The following is a 12,337-nucleotide window of genomic DNA, read 5'->3' as shown; positions in this document are numbered from 1 at the left end:
GAGAGAGAGAGGGAGAGAGAGTCGGCTCTGACCTTTGCCATATATGCAAATTTTCTTTGTAATTTCAGTAATAGTCACACTTAGAGCCTCAGAGCAGGTCACTGGGTCCTGTTTGTCCTCCCAGGAGATGCTCGACATTGGTCAGAGTGCATTAACGGTGGTTTGTTGTGGAAGTCCTGTAATAGCCCTCATTGACATTGGACTGGCTGTCAGGGGAAGCATGGGTTTTGGAAGCTTTCATTAGCATTAATTGCCCCTAATGCACCATCATTTTTGACAGTAATAAGCTAAACAGGGGTGTTATTACTCCCAGCAGAAAGACTGCATTTCCTGGCATTAGAACATTTTTTGAGATGTATATGGCATGTGGTGCAAGCAGAGAAAGGAATAGCATGATCCAGTGTAAAGCAGGCTTAGCTGCATTTCAAGTAGAGAAATAAGTCCCTTTCCTATTGTAAAAATGAATCCTGCAGTGTTACTTGGAAGGAAGAAGCAGCTAATCAACAGGGTTCCTACACTGAACTCTTTAAAGAGGACTTTGGAAAAAGTTACGATTTTTATTTCTAAATTTGCTTTAAAAGAGTAGCATGAAAATGCTTTTCTTTTGAGTGTTTCCAGAGACCCATTTATAGTGAGATTTTAGGAGCAGAAGGATTTGTTTTAAACTGTTCCCTATTTAAGAACAGCCCTACGGGTGTTTATGTGCAACAAAGAAAGCTGTAACTTAGGAAGGCTTTTTAAATTAGGGCTGAGAGCAAACCAAGAATGATGCAAGTTCACTGCAGTTTGCCCTTTGCTCACTCCATGTGTCTGCATTGTTGGGTGATGCTCAGGATGTCTTTAGAACACACACGAAGCTGGATCCTGATTAGCGGGCTTTAGTGGCTAAGTTAGTGCTGAGAGTTTAGAGCCAGGATTCTAAGTGAAAACCTAAAAGCTGATAGCTTCCTTATCGCTATCATTAGGAGACACTGAAGACTTTACACAATTCTTTTTTTTTTTTCTTTTGAGGCGGAGCCTTGCCCTATTGCCCAGGCTGGAGTGCAGTGGCGTGATCTTGGCTCACTGCAACCTCCGCCTTCCGGGTTCAAACTATTTTCCTGTCCCAGCCTCCCGAGTAGCTGGGACTACAGGCGTGCGTCACCACGTCTGGCTAATTTTTTTGTATTTTTAGTAGAGACAAGGTTTTGCCATGTCAGTCAGGCTGGTCTCGAACTCCTGACCTCAAATGATCCACCTCCCAAAGTGCTGGATTACAGGCATGAGCCATCACGCCCAGCCTAGTCTGTTCTTTTTAATTGCTCCATGGTAATTAATAATACGCATGTATCATTCTTTATTTAGCTAGTCTCCTGTTTATGGACGTTTCAGTGGGATGATGATTCCAAGATCACATTTACAAATTAAATGAATGAGTTCTTAAGAGTGAGTTACAGAAATAACAAGGGAATTATCTAGTTAACGTTGATGAAGATTGCAGAGTAGTTAACTATGAAGACAGATTATTTTTATAGCATAGAGTATTGCTAATCCTCCTATCTCTCCCAAAATTGGAGGGCTGCTAAGCCCATCAAGCCTCCTCCTTAGTCTTCTTGCTATGGAATGTTTCCTACTCCCCAGTCGGGGCCACCCATGGGCAGACTTGGGTCACAGTTCCTTCTCCTGTGCTTTCATAACACTTTGTACATACATTAAAGCAGCAACCTGGTTCCTTGTCATTATGGTTTGTGTATGGAACAGGAAGGATTTCTTGCCATCTCTGTGTATTCCCTGCACATAGGTGCTCCACATACTACAGGGAAAGTGTTCTCAGCGGGTGTCAAATCAAACCTCTCTGGCCACTTCTTTGGCTGAGCCTTCCATTCCAGTTTGTCTTCCAGTGGAAATGTCAGTACTTGTCGGGTTGTGCTTTATGCAAAAAAGCTTGCTCTGGTTCTGATCCTTGTGTGAGTTGTAATGCTGTTAACTCAGCAGAGAGCCCAGAGAGCCAAAGTAGAGGCTCCAAGCTCCCTTCTTGGGGGTGTCTATTCAACCTGATGGGCCATCTTCCCTCCTCCACTGCCATAATTTCACCCAGTTGCCTAGACTCAATGACAGGCAATGATCCTAAACATAATTCTGCTAATAGGTGGCTATGAATTCAAATGTAGGTGGTAATATCGTTACAGCTTCTGGTAATAAATCTTTACAGTTTTTTTTAAGCAAAACAGAACACCTCTATTCAACATGATAATTGAGGCTGTTGTCATAAAATAGTTATTATAGAGGCAGGAAAGAAGGCTATTAGAAGGAATTACTTTCTTATTAAAGGAATCTTTATCTCTTTTTAATTTTTCTTCTTTGCCCTTGATTTGAGGTTGTCACACCTCAATATGGTATTTTAGAAAACCGCCGAAGCTATCCTTCAATTATTTGCCCATCCCTTTATCTCTATTCCTTGATCCTGACTTAGACTATAAACCAGTGGATTTGGCAAGGATTTCCTTAAGTGTTACATTCAAACCTATCAAATATTTGGAAGGCTTACAGATCTGTTTGCACATAAAAGCGCCTTGGGGTTGCATAATTTGCACATTCAAACTTGGGTTTTAATTCAGAAATTTAACATGTTTTCTGTCTCTTTTGGATGTTTACATTGATTTTAATCTAATTTTAAATTTTCTTATTTATTGACATTAGTCCCTCTTAGTGAAGATGTTTATACGGGACATACAGAATTCAAACACTCTAAGAGTCAACATGGATTGGTTTGTGCTTATAACAAACTCCCAATCTCAGTGGCTTAAAACAACGAAGGTTTATTTTTTGCCCATGCTAGATTCTTTAGGTGGTCAACTGGAGGCTCTGCTTCATGATATCTTTGCTCCAGGACCGTGGCTGAAGGATCAAGCATCTGGACATTGTGTCCATGTCAGAGGAAAAGAGAGAATCACGCATTGATTCTTAAAGCTTTCACTTCTGCCCACGTTTCATTGGCCACACTTGACTCCATGGGGGCAGGGAAGTAGAATTCTACCACATGCTCAGAAGGAGAATGAGAAGTACTTGGAGAACAGTACAGATAACTACCATGGCTGTCTAACAAGGAGCTGAAGTGCGTGGATTCTGAGTCAGAGTGCCTGAGCTCGACAATGGCCTGATCACTTCCTCGCGGTCTGATCTTGAGCAGAGCAGCTTCATCTCTCTCATCTTTTATTTCCTTATCTGAAAAGCAATACCTTACAGAATTGTGAGGATTAAATGAGATAGTCTTTACAAAACCAGTGCCTTTCACATGGTAAGCACTCAATAAATCCTAGCTATCATTAGAACCAAATTCTTACTGATTCGAATGAAAGGTACTGCTTAAGGAATTTTTCCCCTTATTTATTTTAAAGGATACATGAAATGATTTACTTTTTTTTTTTTTTCCTTTTTCTTCTTTTTTTCTTTTTCTTTTATTTATTTATTTATTTATTTATTTATTTATTTTTGGTGTATACCGTCCATCCAAAGCCAGAAAAAGACATTTTAGGCCTCGGAATGGGAGAGGTTGGAAATATTACTGGGCTGGGTCAGTAATCTTTACTGGGCTGAGTCATGCCTTTCTCACCTTGAAGAATAGAAAACTTTATATCTGCATGTGAATTCCTGTACACCCACCAGTTGACCTGGCAACTGTCTTCTCTATTTTCATCTAGCTCAGAGTCAAGATCTCCACTGAAGTTGGCATCACAAATGTTGATCTTTCCACTGTGGATAAGGATCAGAGCATTGCACCCAAAACTACCCGGTAGGTGGGATGCCACCTGATCCCTCGGGGAGCTGAGGCTCAAGAGCTAAGAGGAGTATGCTGAGGCACTGAGCCCTCCAGGCATCATTTCTGTATCAGCAGCCATCCAGCTTGCACCCTAAATTAAAGAGTCTGTAGTTCCACTGGTCCTGCACCAGGGATTCTGCCAGGCATCTAAGTGGATTTGGAGGTTTTATATACCAGTGTTTAGTCCATGCACAAACTGTTTATTACCAGTCCGCAACAAGGTAAAGCGCTTACCTCAGGATGTTAGTCTGAGTCAGCTATGTCACTAAGCATATTATTTAGTTCAGATGACAATTTTTAAGATATAAGACCTTCTCAGTGAAGGAAGCAAGGTATTAATTTACATTCTGGTGCGATCTCATCATCACAGTCCTGAATTTGCTTTTAGTGACCTAATGGCAAGTCTCTCTGGCCCATGATGGGTCTGAAATTAGCTGGAAGCCTCGTAGGTGCTTAAAATTAAGATGGCAGATACCCAGCACTAGGGCTGCCATTTCCCCCTCCCAAGTCCATGGAGGCAGTACTAAGAAGTCATAGAGCATTTGCTCCCACCAAACTCAGACACAGCCTCAGAATCTTTTTTTTAAACATAATCTTCTAAGTAGACACTAACAATTGATCAGAGTTGGGCCAGAATGCTGTACGAAGCCTGCTCATCAGCCCTCCCCCAGATCCTTACTGGCGTAGGGGGGATCCAGATCTCTGGGTATAGTCCAGACCCCAACTTTACTCAACTAGGGTAGCTATAGAGGCCAGAAGACAGTAGGGTGAACCCTTAAGGCTCTTTGAAAATGGGATGTTAGCCAGAGGCTAGAAGCCAAGCAGCTGTTCCTTTTAAATCACGTAGAGTTGGCCTTTGTGTCTCTGGCTTGGCTATTTTTGTAGTGATATTGGAGATAAGAGCACTGTTTGAGAATCCACTGAAGTAATGTCTGTGCGAGCACTTTGCTGTTTAATTCTCTGCATAGATGAAGAGTTGGTCTTACTTATAAGTAAATATAAAATATGAGTATAAAATAAAGCCAGGTCTGAGCTCTGTAACCATTTGGCTGGTTTATTCCCTGGCCATCTTACCCTAAAATCCCAGGAGATAGCTGTGAAAAGAAGTTTTCCTCATCAAGTCTGCCTGTTGGGAAAATGACTTTTTAAAACCCAGTTTCAGGGCAGAAAAGTAAATTGAAACAGTGTCCAGGAAAAAAATTTGGCATTAAAAAAAGACAAAGCCAAAAGTACCCTTCTTTCCTTTGTGTCTCCTACCTGTCTTGTCTCTCTACCTTGCTCACGTGTGCTGCTGGCATCAATCCTGTGATAATTTCTCCTTGTGGTTCTGCCAGCTCGGCTCTTCTGTGTGCCTGCAGAGGCCACACGTGAGCTCTGCTGGTGCCTGACTTTGGTGGAGTTGAGAGCCTTGGGTCCTTGAATTGAAAGCTCAGAGGTACAAGCATCTGCACACAGCATTTCCCCAGATCCTGTTGGAAGTTTATTCTGCGCTTTTCTCAGTCCAGGCTTTATCAGTCCAATTTGCCCCCAGGCTGCAGACAGTTCTCCACATCTGTCTGTCCACAACAGAAGTGTTACTATGGGAGAGGGAGGATTAGGCAATGAAGTGAAGTATGTATTTTCCGCCTGTTCTCAGAGATATACTGATCCTCTCTGAAGACTGACTCTATATGCCTCTTTCAGGGTGACGTACCCAGCCAAAGCCAAGGGCACATTCATCGCAGACAGCCACCAGAACTTTGCCTTGTTCTTCCAGCTGGTAGATGTGAACACTGGTGCTGAACTCACTCCTCACCAGGTCAGGAAGACGCCTAGACAGTTCTCTTAACCTGAAATGTGAATGGATACTAGCGTTTACAATGTGGTCTGTAACATGGACTAGAGAGAATTCCACGTTCCTGCTTTCAGATCTTGACCGAACCCTGACAGTCCATCAGGTTCTCCCACGTGACACTCTCACCCTTATACTGGTTGTAATCCTTCACCTGGGATACACGCTTCTTTCTAAAAAATTAGCTGGTATTGAGGAGAGGTACTTAAGCAGATTTGCACTTAATTAAGGTCCTTCCTTCCTCCCTCCCTCAGACAGAGTCTCGCTCTGTCACCCAGGATGGAGTGCAGTGGTGTGATCTCAGCTCACTGCAACCTCAGCCTCCCGAGTAGCTGGGACTACAGGCATGCATTACTATGCCCAGCTAATTTTTGTATTTTTAGCAGAGACAGGGTTTCACCATGTTGGCCAGGCTGTTCTCCATCTCCTGACCTCAGGTGATCCGCCTGCCTCAGCCTCCCAAAGTGGTGGGATTATAAGCCTGAGCTACACCATCCATCCTGAGGCTTTTTCTTTCTGATTTAAAAAAGGGAATATACTGGCCAGGCATGGTGGCTCACGCCTGTAATCCCAACACTTTGGAGGCTGAGGTGGGAGGATCACTCGCGTCCAGGAGTTGGAGACCAGTTTGGGCAATATGGTGAGACCTCGTATGTATGTATGTATGTATGTATGTATATAGGTATGTATGTATGTATGTATAAATAAATAAGGGAATATACTGAAATAATTTCGAAAGAAGACCCAAAGCTTTTTTTTTATTCTGGCCAAAGCAGATTTTGTATTTGTGGGACTCTGAAGAATAGCCCTTTTAACTTGTGCCTACTTTGTGTTATGAAAGCAATAGGCTTTATTTTTTTCATAGAGTAATGAAAATTATTATTTAAAAGATTTTCGAACCATACACTCTTTCCCCTGAGAACCTAATATGGCCCCATGTCCAATCAGACATCCCCACTCCCACACTACCTATCATCCCCCTTGATGGAGAGTAACCTGCCTTTAGTGTTATGTGAAGGAAGGTTCAGATAAATACTTTGAATGCTGAAAGACAAAAATGCGGTACCTAGTTTGGTATGGGGTACCCCGTACCGATGCTTTAGCAAGGACCAGCAGAGTTGTTGCCTTGAGGCAGCTTCCGGGCAGACCTCAGAGGCAACTGGATTTACTTGGGAACCTTCTTGCTTTCTGTTTCTTGCAGCTGCAGCTGTTGCACTTGTGCCCCAGGAGCACGTTCCTCTATTGCCACAGTCCCGGGAGTCCTCTGCTCCTCTCTCCTCCCTACTCCCAAACTCCAGACAGCTTGATTAGGGCCCTTAGCCAAACTTAACTGACCTTTGAGTACTTTGGCCCCTTACCATTTCCCAGCTTCTTACCAGAATGACATTTGCCGGCCAAATAGCACAAGGGAAGGAAGAGTTGTACAAAAAGAAGAAATTAGAAGACTAAATGGTAGGATCAGATTAGAGCAGGGAGAATTAGTGAGGAAGTGTAACTTTCACTGAATACTTGTCTCATCCAAAATTCTGTTGTAGAATCATGGCTTAGAGACCTTCCAGGTGGAGGTGGCATTTTGGGGATGAACCTGAAGGAGATCTGGCATCTGGACTCCCCATTCCATTCCTGGCCAAGACTAATTGCTATAGTTGGGATGCTTCATGTCTCTGGGCCCCTTTCCCTAAATGCTTTGGTGGTGTTTCTTTGTTGTTCAGGTATAGATTAACAAATGAGATGTGTATTTTCTGTAGATGCAGTGCTGGCTCTGTCACCATGCCAACTCATTTAATGCTTGTGCCTTATGATCTGTAAATTGGATCTGTAAACCTACCTGCCTTGTTGAATTCTTTATTTTGAAACACCTGAAAGAAAAGCTCTGGGTGGTTATCAAGTTTTGGTCCAGTTCTAATGTGCAGATACCTTTTTTTCTTGTGCCATTAGGGGAGATAAAATGATTAGACTCATTACCATCGTATTGCTATTAACCCTTGTTGACTAGCTAGCATAAAGCATTCCCTGCACTAATGCTCAGCATACGGTATTGCAAATCTTCACACAGATATGCTACATCTGGAAGTTAATTTCTGTGCTGTAAAGTTGAAGAAATCAAAGCACAAGGAGGTTAAGTAACTTGCTCAGCTAGTAAGTAGTGGAAGCAAATCTGTCTGTCTTCCAAGCTGAGGCGCTCTCCATGAAACTGGGTTGCCCTGCTTGATTAGGACTCTGCCTTACTATCAATATCCAAGCCTCCTCACTAAATCTTTAGCTGGAGGCACTAGGAAATTGAAAATGGACCTCTTACAGTTCCACCTCATTTCCCTTCTTTTCACCCTCTGGTGAAGCAGTTAATTGGGCAGCAAAGTGACCAAAAGGCTGGCGGGAAAAAGAAATTGCAGCGATAGCAAAGGGCTTAAATCATCCGCAAACTGGGCACTCAGCCTCCGACTAGTCGAGAATTGGCTGGACCCATAAGTTAAATTTACTTCCTTGTACCAGCAAAAAGTTATCTCTGAGCTAGGAACTAGGGTGGCATGGCCACTCCTTCTGCTCTCTGGGGCAGGTCTGGCAGATCTGAGAGCTCTCACTGTGACAGAGAGCTAACTGTCTGCTGCCCGGTGGATTCAATGTTAGGCCCAGGGAGAATTTTGAAATTTTCAGATGAAAGGTTGGATTATTCTTCCATCTAGACATTCGTCCGACTCCATAACCAGAAGACTGGCCAGGAAGTGGTGTTTGTTGCCGAGCCAGACAACAAGAACGTGTACAAGTTTGAACTGGATACCTCTGAAAGAAAGATCGAATTTGACTCTGCCTCTGGCACCTACACTCTCTACTTAATCATTGGAGATGCTACTTTGAAGAACCCAATCCTCTGGAATGTGGTATGTGCCTGAATGTACCCCGACTCAGGTGACAGTGGCTGTGCCCCAGGCACTGGTGGCTCCTTTTCAGGGGCGTGGGGCTCTTCACCTTCGCCTTGCCTGTGCCTCCTATAGTGTGATAAAGAAGCTTGGGAGGTGAGGCACTGTGTGCGGGCTCCATAAATAGTCCTGGGGTCATGCATATGGCTTGGCAACATGGTACGTGCTTAATAAATATTAAGTGAGTGAAGGAAGTATAAACTTTTGTGAGTGCTAGTATCTGTGAATTTCTATAAACGTTATACAGAAAGGCCGTGTTCATATTATAGCAAGGCACTATGGGGGTTACATAGATGTGAAAGTTAAGATCTTTGAGATATGGCATAGCTCTTAGAGAGATGAGATCTGAATTCTGATAACAATTTTAACTAATAACCAACTAACTGATTAACTAATAGCCATGTGTAGCATGTTGTCGTTTACATAGTGCCTCCCTTCATGCCTCACTTTGGATTGGTGTGATGAGAGTAAATGTCGTGCAAGACAGGGCATTTGAGCAAGGGGTTGAAGAATGGCAAGAGTTTATCAGATCTGGGGCTGTGGGGTGATCATTGAGGAAGAGCCTGCAGAAAGCTCAAGGTGCTTTCAGTGCGATGGGAGCGGTTGTGTTTTGCCAGAGCACCTGACTCCTGTCAAAAGCGGGAGGTGATGAGCTTGGAAAGGTGGCAGAGGCCAAATTGCAGGCTTTGAATGGTGGTTGACTCACTTTGCAAGACAAAGGGGCAGCTGCGTTTTCTCGTATGGTATTCAAGACTTCTTTTCTTCTCCTGGACTTCAGGCTGTTTTTGCACCAGAGCACATACTCATTTCTTTCTCTCTTTTTCAAATGTGACTAAATCACACTTCCCAGGGACACCAAGCAGTTTCTGATTGCAACTGTAACAGCCTGTGTACCAGCTGGGATTTTTGTATTAAGCAGCTCTATGGGGCTACTATACCAGCAGAAAATTAGAAGTCTTGCTCTAAAAAGCATTTTCAACAAATACTTGTTTTGTTCTTGAAGTTTTTACTGCCTCAATTTGTCAGCTAATGGATCAGAAGTGATTGGGACTGCCTGGACCTTTTTTCAGTTATGGTCTTAGACGTGAGTCAGAGAATATTATCTATTGAGTTTCACTCACTTCTCTGCCCCTGTGCTTTTAAAGACTGTCCTTATTTTTCTAGGCTGATGTGGTCATCAAGTTCCCTGAGGAAGAAGCTCCCTCGACTGTCTTGTCCCAGAACCTTTTCACTCCAAAACAGGAAATTCAGGTATATCCCAAAGGGCTTATCCGCTAAACATGGGGGAGAAGAGAGGGCAGCAAAGCCCTGGACTGTGTCTCTGCTCCCTTTAACTTGTTTTATGATATTTGGTAGTTTGATCCTCACACCCTGTGGATTAGGCAGGGTACATGGCAACCCTATCTTTGAACTGAGCAAACAGGTTTAAAGAGTCCAGTGACTAACCCCCAGAAGGCAGAGAGTGGAAGATGAAATCAGAACCTGAGTCTGGTTTTCCTGACATCCAGCAGGTTCAACCCTCGGACCACAGCTTGTTAGCTATGAGCGCAGATGGTTTTAGCGTTTATCCTCCCTGCTTCTGCATAAATCAGGGCTGATGGGGCGACAGGTGGGAAAACTCACCTGGGAGAACAGGGCTCTACTTTCTTAGGCAAGTCCTTGGATAAGCAAGCCTGGTCCTGCCCTGCACACAGGACTGTTGTGAGAATCAAAGTTGATAACAGATGAGTAAAGAAAGGCTTTCAAATGTTTCTAAAGCCCTTTACAAAATAAACACAATAATTTTATTTGGGTACTGGTTAAGGAAACTGAGGTGGATCCACTCAGTGGACTATTTTGCAATCTTGAGAAATGATTGTACTTGGAAACCTACATACAAATTAATGTTGAAGTGTCAAAAACAGACTACCTGTTGTCATTCCACTTTAAAAAAAACAAGTGCCCAAAGGGTAGAGTAGTAGGATTGTTTATAAAACTCCTCTTCATATTGGTACAGCATTATTTAAGAACGTAAAATGCAGCTAACTGATAGGCGTGATTGTGATGATGATGAAGGGTGCCGGCTGAAGTAGGTGGCAACAGCTGCTATAATGTTAGAAAATCCTTTAATGGCAGCGGCAGCAAAGAAGAGCAGAGGTGAAAATTTAGGAACAGGAGGCTCAAGTGGGGCTGCCTCATCATGGAGCTGGAGTGGCTGGGCATTGGCAAGCAGAAAAGGCAGGCACAAGTTGACACATTGGAGGAAAAATCTTTTTTGAAAAGTTCTATTTGCATAATGAGTTGCAGCTTACAAAGCATAATCAAATGCACTATTTCGTTTGGTCTTTAGAGTATCTTTACAAGCCTAGCAGGGTGGTCATGACCCTCCCCACCCCCAGTTTTCCAGCTGGAAACTGAGGTGAAGAGTGGGACAGCGACTTCCCTCCTGGTCACACAGCCATACATATCAGTTTGGGCCTAAACAGAGGTCTCCAGATTCCCACACCATTTCTACTTCTGCTAGGTCACACTATCTAGGTGAGCGTTGTAAAGAGAATTCATGTAGAATTGCTCAGGGAAAAAAAAAATAAAACCAAGAAATATCATCAGAATGCTTGTCCAGCCTTCTGGTTTAACTCTGGAAATCAGAGTTGGGCCAGGCATGGTGGCTAACACCTGTAATCCCACTTTGCAGGGCCAAGGAGGGAGGATCACTTGAGGTCGGGAGTTCGAGACCTAGTGAGACTCTGTCTCTACAGAGAATTTAAAAATTAAGCTGGGTGTGGTGGCGCATACCTGTAGTCCCAACTACTCGGGAGGCTAAGGCGGTAGAATCTTTTGAGCCCAGGAGTTTGAGGTTACAGCGAGCTATGATGGTGCTACTACACTTCAGCCTGGGTGACAGAGTGAGGTCCTGTCTCTTTTAAAAAAAAAAAGAAGAAGAAATGAGAGCGGGAAATTTGTTTAGGGCTTCCTTAGAGCCATGGCTCAGGGAGAGAGGGATGAATTATGGTTGGAAAGATTTGTAGTGAGGCTCTGTTACCTTTTAAAAAGAGATGGTGTTACCACCATTAGCCAATTAAGTGGGGCAGCAGCATATGCCAGGGCCACCCTAGGAACCCAGAAACGTTGCGAGTCCAGAGTCCTGCCTCAGTCGTGTCACTCAGGCCATCTATATACCTGGGCACCCTCTTTGGCACTAGCCAGATGCCACGTGATGGCTTGCATTCTCTGGCCTCTAAATGGCAGTGAGTCTTTGAGGGGAATAAAGGGTTGGCCAAGCAGTGAGCTGGGGTTGATGTAGTCTCTGTGGAAGGGAGACCTCTGGGATCAAGACAGCATTGAGAAGAGGCAAAAGGCCACGCGGCCACTTGTTGCCAAGTATGCCATAGCCTCTGGGTGGCATATCCTCTTCATGACTGACATTGATGCTTTGGTCCCTGGTATACATGGCTGCCCCAGCTGGGAAGGGCACATTCTTAAATCTTCTCGGTTTGTCTTTCGGCAGCACCTGTTCCGCGAGCCTGAGAAGAGGCCCCCCACCGTGGTGTCCAATACATTCACTGCCCTGATCCTCTCGCCGTTGCTTCTGCTCTTCGCTCTGGTGAGTGGCCGTAATTAGCGTGGGCAGCATGCGTCTGGCGCCAGACCCAGCAGATGCATTCCTTCCAAAGGAGGCTGTGTTGTTTGGCCTCAGCAAAGCTCCAGAGGGGTCCAGCAGCTGTGACCTGAACTGATGCTTAAGACATTTTAGAGTGACCAAAAGTTCCCACTGTGGAGGAGTGGCCAAATAAACTGCCCCATTAACAA

At 44.0% G+C, this 12,337-nt stretch overlaps 2 protein-coding genes across 12 annotated transcripts in view; both read left to right on the top strand.

Annotated features, from left to right (window-relative positions):
- MANBAL (mannosidase beta like) overlaps positions 1 to 12,337 on the top strand; it is a 634,273-nt gene that overhangs the window by 534,750 nt on the left and 87,186 nt on the right. The gene's annotated exons all lie outside the window — the stretch shown is intronic.
- RPN2 (ribophorin II) overlaps positions 1 to 12,337 on the top strand; it is a 59,674-nt gene that overhangs the window by 38,290 nt on the left and 9,047 nt on the right. For both annotated transcript variants that reach the window (XM_050807089.1, XM_050807088.1), the window contains exons 10-14: positions 3,681 to 3,772; positions 5,483 to 5,597; positions 8,315 to 8,509; positions 9,713 to 9,799; positions 12,036 to 12,131. In XM_050807089.1, coding sequence (XP_050663046.1) covers positions 3,681 to 3,772; positions 5,483 to 5,597; positions 8,315 to 8,509; positions 9,713 to 9,799; positions 12,036 to 12,131 — 585 coding nt within the window. The remainder of the gene's footprint in view (positions 1 to 3,680; positions 3,773 to 5,482; positions 5,598 to 8,314; positions 8,510 to 9,712; positions 9,800 to 12,035; positions 12,132 to 12,337) is intronic.

The sequence above is a fragment of the Macaca thibetana genome, chromosome 10 (genome assembly GCF_024542745.1).
Source record: "Macaca thibetana thibetana isolate TM-01 chromosome 10, ASM2454274v1, whole genome shotgun sequence".
Classification (NCBI taxonomy): domain Eukaryota; kingdom Metazoa; phylum Chordata; class Mammalia; order Primates; family Cercopithecidae; genus Macaca; species Macaca thibetana.
This window is presented reverse-complemented; position numbering and strand designations above follow the sequence as displayed.